This window comes from Balaenoptera ricei, chromosome 17, assembly GCF_028023285.1.
Source record: "Balaenoptera ricei isolate mBalRic1 chromosome 17, mBalRic1.hap2, whole genome shotgun sequence".
Lineage (NCBI taxonomy): Eukaryota > Metazoa > Chordata > Mammalia > Artiodactyla > Balaenopteridae > Balaenoptera > Balaenoptera ricei.
The window spans coordinates 82810507-82829511 of record NC_082655.1 but is presented as its reverse complement, the minus strand read 5'-3'; the positions used below and the strand labels follow the sequence as shown (position 1 = coordinate 82829511).

Below are 19005 nucleotides of genomic sequence, written 5' to 3'. Positions count from 1 at the left end.
CAGCTCATGCAGCTCAATATCAAAAAAGCAAGCAACCCAATCCAAAAATGGGCAGAAGACGTAAATAGACATTTCTCCAAAGAAGATACACAGTTTGCCAACAAACACATGAAAGGATGTTCAACATCACTAATCATTAGAGAAATGCAAGTCAAAACTACAATGAGATATCATCTCACACCAGTCAGAATGGCCATCATCAAAAAATGTACAAACAATAAATGCTGGAGAGGGTGTGGAGAAAAGGGAGCCCTCCTGCACTGTTGGGGGGAATGAAAATCGATACAGCCATTATGGAGAACAGTATGGAGGTTCCTTAAAAAACTTAAAACAGAACTACCATACGACCCAGCAATCCCACTACTGAGCATATACCCTGAGAAAACCATAATTCAAAAAGAGTCATGTACCACAATGTTCATTGCAGCTCTATTTAAAATAGCCAGGACATGGAAGCAACCTAAGTGTCCATCAACAGATGAATGGATAAACAAAATGTGGCACATATATACAATGGAATATTACTCAGCCATAAAAAGAAACAAAATTGAGTTATTTGTAGTGAGGTGGATGGACCTAGAGTCTGTCATACAGAGTGAAGTAAGTCAGAAAGAGAAAAACAAATACCATAGCTAACACGTATATGTGGAATCAAAGAAAAAAAATGGTCATGAAGAACCTAGGAGCAAGATGGGAATAAAGACGCAGACCGACTAGAGAATGGACTTGAGGACACGTGGAGGGTGAAGGGTAAGCTGGGACAAAGTGAGAGAGTGGCATGGACATATATACACTACCAAATGTAAAATAGATAGCTAGTGGGAAGCAGCCGCATAGCACAGGGAGATCAGCTCGGTGCTTTGTGACCACCTAGGGGGGTGGGAGGGAGGGAGACGCAAGAGGGAAGAGATATGGGGATATATGTATACGTATAATGGATTCACTTTGTTATGAAGTGGAAACTAACACACCATTGTAAAGCAATTATACTACAATAAAGATGTTGGTAAATAAATAAATGAATGAATGAGTGAATGAACCCAAAAAAAAAAAACTACAATGAGGAATCATCTCACACCAGTCAGAATGGCCATCATGAAAAAATCTACAAATAGTAAATGCTGGAGAGGGTGTGAAGAAAAGAGAACCCTCTTGCACTGTTGGTGGGAACTTAAATTGATATAGCCACTATGGAGAACAGTTTGGAGGTTCCTTAAAAAACTAAAAATAGAGCTACCTTATGTCACAGCGATCCCACTACTGGACATATACCCTGAGAAAACCATAATTCAAAAAGAGTCATGTATCACAATGTTCATTGCAGCACTATTCACAATAGCCAGGACGTGGAAGCAACCTAAGTGTCCATCACCAGAGGAATGGATAAAGAAGATGTGGTACATATATAGAATGGAATATTACTCAGCCATAAAAAGAAACGAAATTGAGTTATTTGTAGTGAGGTGGATGGAGTTAGAGTCTGTCATACAGAGTGAAGCAAGTCAGAAAGAGAAAAACAAATACCGTATGCTAACATGTATATATGGAATCCAAAAAAAAAAAAAAAGTACTGAAGAACCTAGGGGCAGGACAGGAATAAAGATGCAGACCGACTAGAGAATGGACTTGAGGGCACGTGGAGGGTGAAGGGTAAGCTGGGACAAAGTGAGAGAGTGGCATGGACATATATACGCTACCAAATGTAAAATAGATAGCTAGTGGGAAGCAGCCGCATAACACAGGGAGATCAGCTTGGTGCTTTGTGACCACCTAGAGGGGTGGGATAGGGACGGTGGGAGGGAGACGCAAGAGGGAGGAGATATGGGGATATATGTATATGTACAGCTGATTCACTTTGTTATACAGCAGAAACTAACACAACATTGTTAAGCAACTATACTCCAATAAAGATGTTAAAAAAAAAAAAAACTAAAGGAAAAAGAAAGTAAAGTTTACAACCACTGCCAGATATGTGATGGTTCTTTCTTTAAATTGCAATTTCCAGTGACCTGTGCCTGAAAAAGGAAATGGTCAAGTTAGAGACTTTTGTTAATCTAGAGAATTAGACTTCTGGTTTATAGAGGAAGTCTATTTCACATTTTATATTCTTCAGTGAATTCATCTTCAGTGTAGTTTACTGTTCACTTTTGAACGGAAGTAAAGTGTTCCTCAACGATGTGTTTATTTGGATAAAAAGGGAATTAGACAAAGTCTACTCTGGGAATTTAAAATAACACACACAGTTATAAATGTCAGTGTTTTTATCAGGTTTTTTTTAGATAATGTGGGTATTATTTGGGTAGGAAGCTAAAAGAAACACATTTGAACCCAGGAGATAAATCTTGGAAAATAAGAAGTTGAAAATAAAGGAAGTATAAACCTTAAACCTCTTATTTCTGAAATTGGCTTAATTCTTCAGTTTAGAGATATTTTCTAGGACTTATGGTTTTAAATTTTTCTTAGAATAAATCTGACTTTTGGTGAGAGGAGGAGTGCCCGTTCACTCTGTAAGTAATTGAGAATGTGGGCAGGATAGTTTGCTATTTTAAAAAATTCACGACAAACACTGTTAACATTGTCTTGTCACTGACATGAGTTTCATGCAGGGGTTCAGATGCCGGTGTCTGGAGGAGGGAACTCAGATGGTTCAAAGCTTGTGCAGTTGCCTCAGAAGTCACTGGGGGATAGTAGTCTTTTTCAAATCCAACGAGTTGATCAATCAAAAAGGGTTTACCAAGTAACTAGAATGTGGTTTACTGTCTGCCCTGAGAATCAAAATTCTGAGATAGCTGCATGGAACTTTCTGCAGTGATGGAAGCGTTCTCTGTGCTGCCCAGTGTGGTACTGACCACATCAAATACTAGAAATGGGGCTCCTACAACTCAGGAACTGCATTTTAAGTTTTATTTCTTTTTATTTAAAATCAGTTAGCCACAAGGGCTACCTTACAAGCTCAGGTGTAGAAGGTGGCTCTGATGTTTTGTTTTCACCAGGGACCTTTTTGCATTAAATTTAACGTCCCTCCATTGCAGCTTGTCACACCGGCCTCCCACATCTCACGCTGTCCTGGTAGCGTCATCTGATCCTGTGGCCAGCCACCGCCTGGCAGTTGTGTCGCTCCCTTTCCCACGCACTGGTCCCTCCAGGAAGGATGCAGGACCTTTCTTGCTGTATCCAAGTGGTGGGCCCCATCCTCCTTCCAAGGAAAAGAACAGACTGGCTTTATTTTTTATTTTTTAATTCTTTACACAGTTTTTTTCTATAAATTAATTTTATTTATTTTTGGCTGCGTTGGTTCTACTGCAGCACCAATGATGTTTTACTGCACTTTGTTGTTTCCTTCGTGTGTGTCCCTGTGTGGACTGTAAGCCCTCTCAACTAGCCCCACACTATGGCTTGGCCTCCCCTGTCGGGAAGATGTGTGCACTAGACAGCTTTGTCCTCAGGCCAGTGGGGCTTCGAGTTGAGACTAAACTGTAAACAAAATTGATTGGTTTATCCCAAGTATGTCTTAAGTGGAAAGATGAATTAAGTCTAGGTTATGTTTTTCTGACAACTACAGTTCTTAGTCTGACTTCTTCAGCTAACTAGCCATTAAAAGAGGGAAGCAAAGGAAGGAAAGAAAATTCCTTCTATTTGTCTTTGTTTTCTTTAGGTCACTGCATTAATCCCATTAGTCATCTTTGCCACCCACCAAGTTTGGACACATTCTTCCTAGACAATAAACAAGCAAATTGATCTTATTTGTGATGTGAAATAAATATTGTTTGCTTTATGAGCTGATAATGGGGTATTTAACACTTTGGCAGTGTTGACAAGTGATAGAAAGTGAAAAGATATTTCACTTGGTTTTCCTCTCTGCCCTTGGTGACATTAAAAAACAGTCTTGTTTCCTGTTTTACCTGAGTTCTGTATATAACACTCTCAGTAAAGAGCAGTGGAAATGGTTCTTCATGAAAGCAAACATTCGGACAGATTGTCATTTTTATTGAACATACAGGATTCTCTTTTTTTTTAAAGTTTCCAAGAGAAACCATAGTTACTTGGACTCCACGGAAGACGGTTACTGTCTAGTTTTTTGTGTATTTTACCGTGTGTGTGACTGTCCCACATTGCAGCCCATCCTATTGCCACGGCTGCTGACTTTTCAAGGATGCTCTGAGAGTTTACTAGAAAGTAAACACAAACTCTTCAACTTCCTCAACAGAAGAATCACTGTGAGTCCAGCATCATGATGATGTTCACTGGTGTTGCTGGTTGTGATGTGATTTATCAAGTGAGGTTTAACACCTTAGGTTTGTCTTATTTATTTATTTATTTATTTGTGTGTGTGCTTGTTTATTTATGGCTTGTTGGGTCTTCGTTGCTGCGCGTGGGCTTTCCCTAGTTGCGGCAAGTGGGGGCTACTCTTTGTTGCGGTGTGCGGGCTTCTCATTGCGGTGGCTTCTCTTGTTGCGGAGCACGGGCTCTGGGCGCATGGGCTTCAGTAGTTGTGGCACACGGGCTCAGTAGTTGTGGCTCGTGGCCTCTAGAGCGCAGACTCAGTAGTTGTGGCCCACGGGTTTAGTTGCTCTGCGGCATGTGGCATCTTCCCAGACCAGGGCTCAAACCCGTGTCCCCTGCATTGGCAGGCGGATTCTTAACCTCTGCGCCACCAGGGGAGCCCCTTAGGTTTGTCTTTATTTTTAGTTTGATCTTCAGAAAAACTGGTTAAATTTGTTACAAATCTGAATACATGCTCTGTAAACTTGCTTTTTGGTCATCACATAACATTTGTGGCAATAAGATAAGTAGAGAGGTGATAGCAGAGTCCACAGCAGTTAACACTGGCCTGCAGCATAAAAAGAAATAAAGAGGTCCTACTCCCTAGGAGCATGACGCTGGTGCCATGTATAGATGTTGAAAGGCTGTGACGTCCTCGGCCTCCTAACGAAGGAAACAGCATCTGTGTTTCTTCTGCAGAAGCTCAGTGAGGTAGTACCGAGACCTCTGCTTGTCACATGGAATCTGAGTTGTGGTCATGGCCACCAGGCAGCCCTGCAGATGCTCCACCATCCCCTTCCCTGTGCCTTCACACACCCTCACCCAGGCAGCCCTCACCTGGTTACCTCTCCTGGGAAACCTTCCCTGTCTCCAGAGGGTCCTCCCTCGGGGTATCATATAACACCCTTTTCCTTTGCAATAAAGCTGTCCTCTCAGCCTTCTTGTCTCGGGCTGGATTCCCAGTCCCCTGCCCCGTGCCTGGCATGTCATAGGTGTTGAGTAAAAACAGCGAAATGAACCAAATGGACCTAGATATGGGTTTTAAAGTCTTTCCCAAATCCAGTAGCCTTGCACATCTATTTTGTATAGGTATGTTTTTAATATGGTTTAACCTTGATAGCCTCAAACAGGACTTTGAATTTGGCAGAACAGAGTTCTAATGTTAGTATGTCTATCTGTAAACTGAAAGGTTCTAAATACACACAGAAATCTTGTGCTATGTTCTTAACTTAGCAGTTAAAATAATATTACTTGATCATATTTTTCAAATTAACTTGAAAGAAAAGGCTGGACACGTATGACATCTTTCATTCATCCTGCTGTATCAGGACCTTCGCAGTTGAGCCCAGTGGTACCCCACGCTGTGCCCCACCCCTGCCCTCTTGCTTTCTTGAGCCTCTTCTTGCTGACTCTCACTCTGTGTCTAGCTTGCCTCTGTCTCTCCATGTCTCCTAATTGTTATTTCTAGGTTACCATACCTGTAGTCTGTCGGCTTAAAATATTACTGTTGCAAATTTGTCTTCTTGGTGGATTGTCCCTTTTAATCATTGTGTGATGTCCCTCTCTATCCCTGATAATTTTCTTTGCTCTAAAGCCTACTTCATCTGATAGTAATTTCAACCATATTTATATTAATGTTACATGATGGTTTTTTCCCCCAGCCTTTTACTTTCATCCTCCCTGTATCTTTATATTTGAAGTGAATTTCTTGTAGACAGCATAAAGATGGACCATATTTTTTAATCCACTCTGCTAATCTGTCTTTTAATTGCTTTGTTTAGACCATACACACTTAATGTAATTATTGATATATTAGGACTTAAGTCTACCTTTTTATTTCTCGGTTTCTCTGTGTTGTTCTCTGTTTTTCATTTCTCTGGGTTTTTCTTTTTCTCCTGGCATTATGTGGGTTGCTTGACCATTTTTTAGAATTTCATTTTAATTTATTTATAATGTTTTTGTGTTGTTATAGCTATGTTATTGGTTGTTTTAAGCATTACATTTTATATGCATAACTTATCAGTTTATGGAGTCAACATTTTGCCAGTTTGTGTGAAGTGTAGGAACCTTGCCTCTTATGTCCCTTTACTGTCCTCATTTATATGACTGTCTTAAATATTTCCTCTGCATACATTTAGAACCATATCAGACAGTGTTATAATTCTTGCTTCAACTCCAAATATAATTTCCAAAACTCAACAGGAGTATGAAAGCCTATTGTATTTACCTGTATCTTTCCATTTTTATTTCTTCTTCCTCTCACCTCTTGAGGTTCTGTTCATTGTGTTTTTTTGGTCTGTTTTTTCTTTGTTGTTTATATTTGGTAATTTCTGTTATTTTATCTTCACGTTCACTGATCCTTTTCTCTGTCCCCTTCATTCTGCTGTTGAACCCATCCAGTGAGTTTTTTTATTTTCATTATTTTATTTCCTAGTTATAAAATTTCCGTTTAAAAAAATCTGTATCTTTGCCAAGACTTTGTATTTCCTTGCTGAGACTTTCTGTTCTTTCATTTGTCTCATTGTGCATTTGTAGCTGTCACTGAAGCATGTTTGTAGTGGCTGCTTTTGCATCTTTGTCAGGTAATTCTAACACCTGCGTCATCTTAACATTGTCATCTAGTCACTGTGTTTTTTCATTCAAGTGAAGTGTTTCCTGGTTCTTAGTGTAACAAGTGGTTTTAGATGGTAACCTGTACATGTTAGGTATTGTGATACGAGATCCTGGATCTTACTTAAACCAGTTTTAGGTGGCTTTGTCTGACACTGCTGAGAAGAGACGTTAGGAGGGTGGGGGGCCTCTTACTACCAGGTGGAGGGAGGCGCCAGGATTCCCTTCGTTACTGCTTCCCACGAGGCTGCCACTCACCGCGGTGGGGGATGGTGGGAGGGCCGGGTGGGGGTGAGAGTACTGACTCTGTCGAGGGGCGTGCCTGGGCCCCGCTTGCGCTTTGCCTGCCGTGTGTGGCAGTAGGTCACAGTTCTTCTGTGATACTTGCCAAGAGTAGCGCAGTGATTTCCTAGAAGTTTTCTGTCTCACTGGGCTGCCCCTTCCCTGTCCTTCCTTTCGAGGGTGCTTTTGTCTGCGCCCGTTGCTGTTTCTAGGCTGCAGGAAGGAAGCTCAGGAACTTACTGCTGTGTCTCTCCTGGGGTCCCAGCTGGGCCGCCTCCTCCTGTCCCCCTTCAGCTGCTGCTTCTGTCCCATTTCTGTACAGCATCAGGCATTTCCTTGTGTCTAATGGGAGAAATGGGGGAAGGTGTGTCCACTCCGTCTTCCCATTAACCTTCCTGTTAAGCAGCGCTGCCTGTGTGGGGAGTGAGCATTAGATAGTCTGAGAGGAACCAGGAGCACGTTGTCCTATTTCTACTCGAATGTGGGCCATTTCAGTGACTGTGGTCCGTTTGGTAGTGAAGGTGGAGTTCCTTTGGTGTCTGGTGTCATGTTTTCTGAAAGGTGAGAGCTGTGAAGTGTCCAAAGGTCTTTCTTGTAACATTCACTTCAGTGTCGGGCAGCTCTGTGGCCCCCCCCCCCAGTACTTTCCCCGAGGGGCCCTGAGGCCAGTGTCCAGCAGCCTGGGAGGCCCCGGGGGAGCTCCAGCTCGAGCACTGCCGCCCTTCCATCCCCACTCCTGACACCAGACTTGCTCAGAAGAGCAGAGCCAGATGCAGTGGCAGCTGCTCGAGGGCTTGTGTCCTTAGCCAGCAAGTCGTTGCCCTTTGTGATCTAGCAAGACGGTGAGGGGAATCCAGCATTGCAGATGAACTTGCATTTGTGTTTCTTTCCCTTTCCAGGCAAAAGCTTATTATCCCAAATGGAAGTTGCCCTGTTATTCTGAATACTTATTTTTGTCAGAAAGTTGTTGCCAAAGAAGATTCAAAAACAGCACATGAAGTGCACAGTTGGGACACACCCCTTCCAAGAAGAAACATCATTTTGGCCCAGATGTTTAGATTTAAGAGCCTAACAAATAACTCACCTGAAAACCAGGTAAAGTATCACTGACTTAGAGGTTTTTTTGCTTTGTAGTAATACTGCGTTTAAAGGCTTTGGAATTTATAGAGGTGATTACCTTTGGTCCTTTCCAAATATTCAGCAGCTATATATGTAATCTTTAATTTATTAAAATATGAGTTTTCATTTTTTTTCTCTTCTCATAATTGCCTAAGAATTTTATTTAAGCCTCTTCTATTTATTAAAAAAATCATGTTTTTCTTTTTCATAACATCTGTATCCCTTGGAATAAAAAGAGCTGCATAAACTTGAGGTTATACACTGGGGATTGCTTTTTGGAATTTTAGTGGCCCTGAGCCATGGTCATCCACCAAGATGAACTTGGGGAACCACTAAACTTCACTTGCGGCGGGCACAAAGGACACCCCCGGGACCACTCGGGCTCCGAGTGTCTGACTTCAGTGCGCCTGCCTCAGGGCCGCCTGGTTATCCGAGTCAGCGCGGAGTGGAGTGCTGAGGCTGACAGTGTGAGGGGACATCGGAAAGAAAAGCAAACGGACTTGGAACCTACTTTGTAGGTGTGGAGTTGAGCGGGAGCTCCCTTTGACTGTCAGAGCATGTGTCTGGAGAGGATTATGTGAAAAGGAGGGCTTAAAGTGCATTACTGCTTTAATGTACAGTTTTAAACAGCTATGTGATGTTAAATTCATGAGGTGTGTCTTTGTCTCACGTCAGTGCCAGGGGAGCGGCAGTAGAGCTTAGTGGTTAAGCGTGTGGACTTTGGGACTAGGTGCCTAGTTCGGGTGCCTGCCTCAGCCACCTGCTGCTGGGTGACCTTGGGTAAGACACTGAACTCCTGTCTCAACGTTCTCCTCTGTAAAACAGTGGTAACGATGCAGCCTGCCTCCTGGGTGGTGAGGTTAAATGTGTTTGTTACACAGCACCGTATGTAAAGAAAAGTGCTGCAATGTAGGAAGCACGGAGCACTCTAGAGGTGGTGTAATCTTATTAAGATATTTAGTGGGATCATAAAGGTGTTTCATGTTGTTCACAGGAGTGTGCAAAGTTCTGGCACTTCATAATAACCCTAGTCATTCTTTTATTTTGTTTTGTAGTTTGTGCTATTGAGATTGTTACCTCATAAAAGAAGAATTTTTAACTTACCATCAGGTATTTTAATAGCAGTACTTTCTCCATGTTTTCAAATCCCCGAGATGGCCTGAGCTCCTGCTGCTTCCCTGTTCCTCGGCTCACCGGCCTCCTCGGCCACGTTGGTGACCCACAGACGGGAGCCCCGCGCCGTGGGCGTGCATCTGTCCTTGTCATTCCTTGAGTGTCCTGCAGTCACACCGGATGCTTAGGGTTCCCCAAGCACATCGGGATTTGGTATGTAGCGTGCCCTCGTGGGTCAGACTGGAACTGTTCCCTTTGCGTGTCTTGCCAGGTTATGTGTGGTGGTCACACCACCGTGGGCACAGACTGGACCCTCAGGCACGAACAAGCAGAGCTGGGCTTCCCCGCCCGAGCGCCCCTGAGGGATTCTCTGCTGGATGCAGTCGAAAGCCAAGGAGTTGCCACCTGGTCGGGAGCCGGGGTCCGAGTGGTGGTGCAGAGAGTTTACTCTCTTCGCTGCAGGTGTCAGCAGGCAGATGGCACAGACCCACCTGGAGTTCGGTGAGTGACGAGACACAGGTGCAGGTGCCCAGACTCACCTGGAGAAAGTGGAGGCTCTTCTCAGAGCAGTTTCCTCACTGTATTCACCATGTACATGGGTTGTATTTGTTTGGTTGGTTTTTATTTACATCAGAATTTGGGACACATGGTATGACAGAGGATTTTGTCTATTTGTATAAAAAGTCCTTACTAAAAAAGTTAGTCGCATTTACTTTTACCTTTAATAGTTCATGTTACTAAAAGTAATACAAGCACAATTGGTATTGTTATAAGAAAGCCAAGGCATGGTTACGTACTTAAAAAGACCACTGCAATAGCTATCACGTTTTATGTCTTAAAAACCTGAATAAGTAAATGGCAGCTGGTAAATCTGTGGCTCCCAGATGGTGCTGTCGAGTCTGCATCAGAGCTCTTGGCAGAACTTCTGCTGTGATGCAAACATTTTTTTACTGCCCTAACCAGTGAGGTGACCACTGACCATGTAGGAAATATGGCTGGTGGGACCAAGGAACTACATTTTGAATTTTATTTAAGTTTAATTGACTTTATTTTAAAGTTTATGTGGGTAGCGGCTGCCTTGGCACGCAGGACGGCTAGGTAGCTGCGAAAGCAGAGGGCAAACCTGCGATTCGAGGCACTTTGCTCCAACAGATGGTGGGAACGGCGTCTTTCCTACTCAGACTTAGGCTCCTCCTGGTTTTATGTGTTTTCAAATAGCTACAGACACATTGTTGACTGAGAGTTTATTTATTTATGTCAGACTCTTCTGAGGTTATCTTTCTATGTTAAATTGCCCTCAAAGCAGTAAGACAGATTTATAACAGAATAGAAATGAAAAGCGTAGATGCCAGTTCATCAAACAGTCATGTCGTCTCCCTGCTGTTAGGAGGACACGCGCTGAAGAACGAGTGAGTCACAGCCACCCTGTCCTTCCGGCGCCTTCCGATATTCCGCAGAAGGAGCAGGCCGGAGACACTGCTCTGTTAGCTGTGAGTCCTCTTCCCGTGGACGGCAACTTGTTTTAAAGTACCATGAATTTGAAAAAGTCCCTTCCCGTGTAGAGTTAGAGAATGTTTCTTTTGGAATTATAGAAGAAATTTATTTTTATTTTGTTTGGAGTATGTGTGTGTGTGAAACCATTATATCCATCTTTAGGTTTTAACACGACTTGTAGCTGTCGACCAGTTTTGTGCTAGACTTAAATTTGTGTAAATCTAAATAGGATTACCTGAGACAGTTATAGGTTAGACAGAGGTTTTGTCTTGCGTAGCTTTCTCTGCGGTCTGTAGCCGTGCTAGGCTCTGAGGAGCGAACGCTGAGTGCGCAGGGCACCGCTCCGGGGAGGGGGAGGCGGAGGCGGCAGGGGGAGGGCGCGCAGGGCACCGCTCCGGGGAGGCGGGCGCGGCAGGAGCGGAGGCGGCAGAGGGAGGGCGTGCAGAGCTGGCGCCGGGCATCGTGCCCCTCAGAGGCTCCCTCCAGCTCCGCTGTGGCACCTGTTTGACTTGTTGAGCAAAGAGAAGAAATGGGACGGTAAGCTGCTGCCAGTGGTCGGCATGTGAGTGCTTTGGGTTTGTGCCTTATAATACACCCGGGACGTATCGAATGAGACTGTGCTCGTGGTGGATTGAAGGCAGGGCAGGCATACCTCAAAAATAAGAAAACAACATTGAGTTATTCAGATGTAATGCGCCTGCATCGTGGTGGGGGGGCTTCCTGTTGCACACGTGAGGCTGTAAACAGAGGCTGGAGGACCTTAGCGCCATTTCACAGGTGACGAAACGGGACCTCAGAGAGGTTCTTATTGCTGATAGTCATACAGGTGGATGAAAGAAAAACATCATGAGGTATAGAATCCCCAAATGACAGTATTGTAGAGAATACGGGAGCTAAAAGAAAGGGAAGAATATTGAGTTAGAACCAAGCTGTGTTTAGAATACAGCTGACCCAGGGGTCAAGTCATCCTGGAAAGCCACTGCGGGAGCTGTGCCCGAAAAGGAACTTTTGGACAGAGGCCATAGCATTTGGCCTTGGGTTTGAGACAAGGCTTCTGAGATGTCTTTGGGGTACAAAAAGGTCTTATTGTATAACTGATCATTAGTTTTTTCTAGATTCATTTGCTATAATAATGATCAGGGTCTCCAGCTTACAAATCACATTAAGATAGAAGGACGTAACGTTACACTTAGCACCCTAGTGATTCTTTGCTGGTGTGTATAAGGCATCTCCTTGGAGAGTCCCTCAGCAGCATGTGTCCTGGTGTGGACCTTTACACCTGCACGTGCAACACAATACAAGAGGAGACACCATCAGAAGACTTAGGCGTATCGCCTAGGTCACCCTTTTCTACTTGAATTCTGCCTGTAACTTCCTGCCCGTCGGTAACTTGGGGCGGCTGTGCAGTGCACAGGGTCAGTCTCGTCCAGAGGCCCGAGCACAGCGAGCGCAGGAGGGAGACGGAACAGTGAGGGCCGCTCTCCTGCCGTCCCCTGCGTTACCTCACCTGCTTTACCCCAGAGACCTCTCTAGCCAGCAGTGGGCTGAAGACTGCTCTGCTCACTGTGTGTTTTCTGCAGAGTCAGAAGTTGCCGTGTCAGAATAAATCAAGGCCTGTGCAAAGAGAGACAGCGCTGTCTCATGAGACTCTGCTGCCACGGTGGTTCTCCCTTCGTGCCCAGAGCAGGCCAGGTGCCTCCCGAGGAAGCTGTGGTGACTTTTCTGTCTAACTTGGCACCTTGATCGTATCATCCTAGTGCTCTAGCCATGGCACTTTTATGAGATCAGTAAGAGCTTATCTTCTGGCAGACAACCCAATTTTTGTCAGCTTTGAAATCAAAAGAAATTTATTTGAAGCCTGCCAGTCCTGAAGAGGGTCAGATAGATTCTGTCAAAAGGTTCATATTCTCTGAGCTGTGAAACATGATCAGAAATACACTTCAGGTTTCAGAAATATAATAAGTAGGAGTCTCCGGTCCGTTGTTCTTCTGGATGACGTCCTTTAACTCAAGCTATTAAAGAAAACGTTTCTACTTGGTTTCTCAAGGTGTTATAGGTCAGCGTAACCAACACGAACTGAAGTTTTATAAACCCCTAAATCAAAGGTAACAAAAAACCAGTCCAGAGGACACTCCCTAAACAGTAAGCAAGGCAGTCTGTTCAGAGCCAAAACACACCTTTATCTAGATCCACTGCATGTTAGATGAATATTATATAAATGCATGACTAATAAGACCATAGGCTTTTTTAGCCCAAAGGGAGCACTGGTTTATACTGGAGGAAACTGGGGCAAAGCAAAAGTAAGTGAACTCCCTAGTGACTCCCTCCCCCCTGGCAGAGTGGAATCTAGACCGAACGGCCTTGCTCCCGGTCCATAGTGATCGCCATTAAACATTGCCTTTTTTCCTCCCTTTCTGTGAAACCTTCACTTCCTTTCTCCTTGAGATATTTAACTTAGGGACAAATAATTTAATTTTATCCCTCAGAGACGCACATTCTTTCTAGCCTGTCATTGCAGAAATACTTATTATGGGAGAGTTAGTCTTTTGTGAGGGCGTTGAATTCATAGAAATGGTCATGCATTTGGACAAAAGCCTGGAGGGGACAGAACCTTCTTATTTAACTATTTTCTAGTTATCTTGCACTTCAGTTTTATGGAAATTCATTGAGCTGAACTCAGGAAAAAACACATTTTCCTTCCTCTATACCTTGATGTTATTCTCTTTTCATCTTTTGACCCTTCCTTTAGTCTGTTGTCTTATATTTCTTCTTCTTTTCACTAAGGAAAAAAAAAATCCACTGTTGCCCTGGGCCAGATTCTGGGTCTGCATGGGTGACAAAACCAGGCATCATTCTGTGCTCATGGGGCATAGTCTGGTGAGGGAGTCCCACACAAAACAGTTGAAAACAAATACATTTATGATTTTAAGTTGTGGTCAGTGCCCTGGTAAGGAAAAAGTGGGATACTATGAGAGACCAGTGGAGAAGGGAAAGAATTTACTTTGTGGATTCAAGTGCAGGTGTTCTAAGGCAGTACTATTTAAGTGACACTTGAAAGCTAAGTGGATGTTAGGTGAAAAGCGGATGAAATAGAGGGAGTGCCCTTGAGAGCTCCAAACAGGAGGGAGATGGTGGAGCGGCCAGCGTGCGTGGGCCATGGGCAGGAGCCAACCCCAAACACGGTGTACGCATCTGACAGACACTTCAGCCGTGGGATGGAAAATGGTTTGGGGAAGAGGGGATGTGGAGCCGGGCCCCAGTGGAAGCAGAGAGGCCCGGGAAGGGGCTACTGCTGCCTCCAGCCCAGCCCAGGCTCCAAGTGTCACGCGGCACCACGGCGAAATGGAGGAACGTTTCTGATGTGTGTGGTGACTTGGTAAAGGATTGAGTGGGGGTAGGGGGGAAGGAAATATTAAGAATGATCCTCAGTTTGAGTGCTTGGTTGAGTGATGGGCCATTTACTGAGGTGAGAAAACTGGTTTGGAGGGAAGCTTGAGAATTCAGTTTGGGGCCTGTTTAGTTTGAGATTCCTATGAGACATGCAAGAAAGGATGTAAGATGAAACGCCTGGATATACAGATCTCACATTCAGAGAAGATTTTAGGTTGGAAATAAATATTGGGTTTTCAGCCTACAGCTGGTCGGTCTATATATTTGTACGTGCATTCGTTTTGTTGGCCAATTTGAAGAGGTTACGTTTGGCCATGGTGCTAAGTTCCAAAGGCCCTGGAGGGCCTGTAGTGAGAGGCAGATGCCCCAGCCCTCCTCCCTTTACCCCCTTCACAGCTGTTCTGTCCCAGCTGGAAACTGTCTAAAGCCAGGGCAGCGGATGAGATCACATTAGGGAAATAGTAGACACAAAAGAAAGAAGAAATGTAGCGTCAAGATCTAAGGTCCTGTAGCATTAGAGAATGGGTAGAAGAAGAACCACAGAGGAGCCTGGAGAGGAAGGGCTGGTCGTGGCAGGCACTCAGCATGGTGGGATGCCATGTGTGGCAGAGGGCAGCTGACGGGGTGCCTCAGAGAAGCCTAATAAGGTGACGGAGGAAGCCGTGTGAAGTTCCTGGGTGACTTCATGCACAGGAGTTGCTGGGGGTGGAGGTGGAAGCCAGCTCCCTGGGCATGCGAGAGTGGGTGGGAGGTGGGGAGTGTGGACAGGTTTTGACAGCAAAGTTCTGTTGACGCAGAAGGGAGTGAGAATGCCCTGCATTTAATGCCCTTAGCACAGCAGAACTACAGTGCAGGCATTTTGTCTCTTGCTTCCAATATTGGGACCATTTTTCTTTCTTCTTTTTTTTTTTTTAATTGAAGTATAGTTGATTTACAGTGGTGTTAGTTTCAGGTATACAGCACAGTGATTCAGTTTTGTATATACATATATTCTTTTCCATATTCTTTTCCATTTTGTTACAAGATACTGAATATAGTTCCCTATGCTCTACGGTAGGTCCTTGTTGTTTATCTATTTTCTCTAGTGGTGTGTATCTGTTAATCCCAAATTCCTAATGTATCCCTCCCCCGCTTTCTCCTTTGGTAACCGTAAATTTGTTTTGTATGTCTGTTTGTTTCTGTTTTGTAAATAAGTTCATTTGTATCATTTTTTTTAGATTTCAGTATAACCAATGTTCATAGCGGCACTATTTACAATAGTCAAGACTTGGAAGCAACCTAAATGTCTGTCAACAGATGAATGGATAGAGAAGGTGTGGTATATGTATACACAATGGAGTATTACTCAGCCATAAAATAGAGTGAAATATTGCTATTTGTAGCAACATGGATGGACCTAGAGAATATCAAACTAAGTGAAGTAAGTCAGCAGAGAAAGGCAAATACCGTCTGTCTTTTGAAAATGCGTTGCGGTAGAGGCGGGTCGTCAGTGGAAGGAGCAGAAGGTCTAGATTAGACCAGGTTGGGTTCACGTGCCGACCCCCCACTCAGCAGGGAGACTGGAGCAAATTAGGTTTCCTTATTTGTGAAATTGGAATTATAATACTGTCCATAATACAGGTTCAGATGAGGATTAAATGAGATCACATATGTAAAGCATTTACCACGATGCTTCCCATATACTAATAGCACTCAGAGGGCGGCTCACTAGCTCTTGAAAAGCAAGCGTGAATACTTTAAAATTGTAAAATACTGATAAACAACATTGTACAGTAATAGAAACCTAACATAAGCAAAGAAAAGACATCTAGTTACGAATCAGCATCTGTGTTAGTTTTGTGTCTGTTGTCTAGCTGCAGGGGAAGCTTGATTAAAGTGGTTTTACTTCCATGCTTTTGGCCACCCTCACCCTACTCATCAGCAAGGAGTTGGTGCTCATTTACTTTAGAAAACAAAAATTTATGTATATTCATATGTGAACTGTGACCCCTGCCTCTCAGTGATGGAAGTATATAAGTTCCTCTGTAATAAACACATTTCCAACAGTTGCCCGAGTGCCGCGTCCCGTGTTGGATGGTGCTGTTAACTACAGCTGGTCTAGTTTTGTCTTTTATCTAGAGCAACTAAAGACATCCCAGACTGCTGATGGTGGAAATGCAGAATGAGGAACTAGCAGGTAGTGGGTGGGATGATTCGAGCCCTTTGTTTGTGTTTGTATAGTAGAGAACGATTCTTGTCTCCAGCTTACCAGGGCTCTATTGAAAAGAAAGTCATCAGCTGTGTGCTCACCAGCCAGGTCTCCAGCTCTTAAGAACTTTCACTTTCTTCGTGTTACCTGGTTGGATGATATGCTGGATTCATGTCTCTTTTGTGTGTGTATCAAGATGGAATGGCATGGTGTTCTTCCTCCAGAACAGCAATTCATACATGTCAGCGGTGGAAGAGCCCAAAGGGAGGACGACAGTTCCTCCTCATCAGAGGCACACAGGCCACCCTACCTGCTCTTCTTTTGTGTCTGCCACACCCACCAGACTGTGCAGTGATTGTATTCATTGACCCGCTCAGCATCACATTTCATAAGGTTGTTATTGTTACTTGTACTGGAGAAAAATTGGAATCACTCCTCTTCAATGATTTGAGTATTTTTATCGTGATGCAAAGGTATTATAAGAGGAGAGCATCATTTTTTTAATGTGTCCTCATAAATGATGTCATAGCCCATTCCTTAGGTTTTTCTTAAGGTTTTTCTAGTTAGTCATTAACTCTATGTTCATGAGTCTTAAATACACCCTTTAATCTCTGCTTCCCAGCTCTTAACTTTTGCTTATTTCCTCTCTAAAACACCTCTTGGTGGTCTTTGTGATATCCCAAGGTCGTTCAGCCCCATTTTCTTCTCAGTCCTGTCTTATTGCTGGTAATTCTACTAATTGACACCCAGATCTTTTATATTCTTCGCCATCCCTCCTGTTCACATTCTGAATCACTGTGTGAAGGGTAAAAATAGCATCAAGCCCATGGAATTACAGTTCTAGCCCTTGCTGTTCTTTAATGCGTACGCAAAGAGGGGTCAAAATTGGCAGTTGACTGAAAAGAAGCTGAAGGAATCTTCCTTCTACCTCTTTTTTAAAGAGCTTTGTCAATACATAACTCACATGCTATAAAAATTCACCCTTTTAAAGTGTACAGGTCAACAGTTTTTATTATATTTACAGAGTTGTTCAATCATGACCATATTCTAATGTTAGAACATTCTTGTGACCTCAAAAAGAAACTCCATACCAACTGGCTGCTGACTCCCCTTCTCCATGGCAACCACTACTCTGCTTTCTGTCTCTGTGGATTTATCTGTTTTGGAATAGTGCTGCTATGAACATTTGTGTCCAAGTTTTTTCTGTGGATGTAATTTTTCAGTTTTCTTGAGTATATATCTAGGAGTGGAATTGCTGGGTCATATGGTAACTCCTTTCTTTTTTAATTCTTTGAGGAATTAAAGTGTTTTCCAAAGAAACTGCACCATTTTACATTCCCACCAGCAATGTATGAGGGCTCCAATTTCTCCACATCCTCTCAACACTTGTGATTGTCTTTTTTATTCTAGCCATCCTAGTGGATATGAAGTAGTGTCTCATTGTGGCTGTGATTTACATTTCCCTAAGGATTAATGATGTTGAGCATCTTCTCATATGCTTCTTGACCATTTGCATACTTTTTTGGAGAAATGCCTGTTTAAGTCCTTTGCCCATTTTCTTGATTGGGTTATTTGTCCTTTTTTGTTGAATTATAAGAGTTCTTTATTCTCATATCATATATATGAGATATGAGTCTCATATATATGATTTGCAAATATCCTGTAGTGGATTTTTTTTCACTTTATTTTATAGTGTTCTTTGAAACACAAAGCTTTATAATTTTGGTGATGTCCAATTTATCTTTTTGTTTGTTCGTTTGGTTGCTTGTGCTCTTGGTGTTTTGGTGTCATATCTAAGAAACTGTTGCCTAATCCAAGGTTATGAAGCTTTACTCCTGTATTTTCTTCAAAGAGTTTTATAGTTTTTACACTTACATTTAGATCTGTAATCCATTTGAGTAATTTTTGTGTATGATGTAAGGCGGGGGTCCAGCCTCATTTTTACATGTGTGTGTCCAGTTGTCCTAGCACTATTTGCTAAAATGACTGCTCTTTCTCCATGGAATTTTCTTGGCACCCTTGTCAAAAATCAGTTGACCGTACATAGAAGTGTTTTGACTCTCAGTTCTCCTCCATTGCTCTATCTGCATGTCTTTATGCCAGCACCACAATGATCTTAATTATCAATACTATACCTTTATAGTATGTTTGGAAATCAGGGAGTGTGAGTCCTCTAACTTTATTTTTTCCAAGATTATGTTTGGAATTGTGAGTCTTTTATATTAACACATGAATTTTAGAATCAGCTTGTTAATTTTTATTTATTTTGCGGTAAACCAACTGGGTTTTTGATAGAGATTGTGTTGAATGTGTACGTCAATTTGAAGAGAATTGCTGTCTTATCAATTCTTAGTCTTTGGATCCATAAACATGGGATGTCTTCTCATTTAATTAGATCTTTAATTTCTTTCATCAGTGCTTTGTAGCTTTCAGCCTGCAAGTCTTGGATTTCTTTTGTTAAATTTATACCAATTTTTTTTTTATACTATTGTAAATGCAGTTGCTTCCTTAATTTCACTTCTGATTGTTTATTGCTAATGTGTAGA

General features: G+C 42.9%; 1 protein-coding gene across 8 annotated transcripts in view; it reads left to right on the top strand.

The window, feature by feature from the left end:
• SPIDR (scaffold protein involved in DNA repair) overlaps positions 1-19005 on the top strand; it is a 358585-nt gene that overhangs the window by 248065 nt on the left and 91515 nt on the right. For all 8 annotated transcript variants that reach the window (XM_059902231.1, XM_059902230.1, XM_059902227.1 and 5 more), the window contains 2 exons: positions 8055-8250; positions 9659-9888. In XM_059902231.1, coding sequence (XP_059758214.1) covers positions 8055-8250; positions 9659-9888 — 426 coding nt within the window. The remainder of the gene's footprint in view (positions 1-8054; positions 8251-9658; positions 9889-19005) is intronic.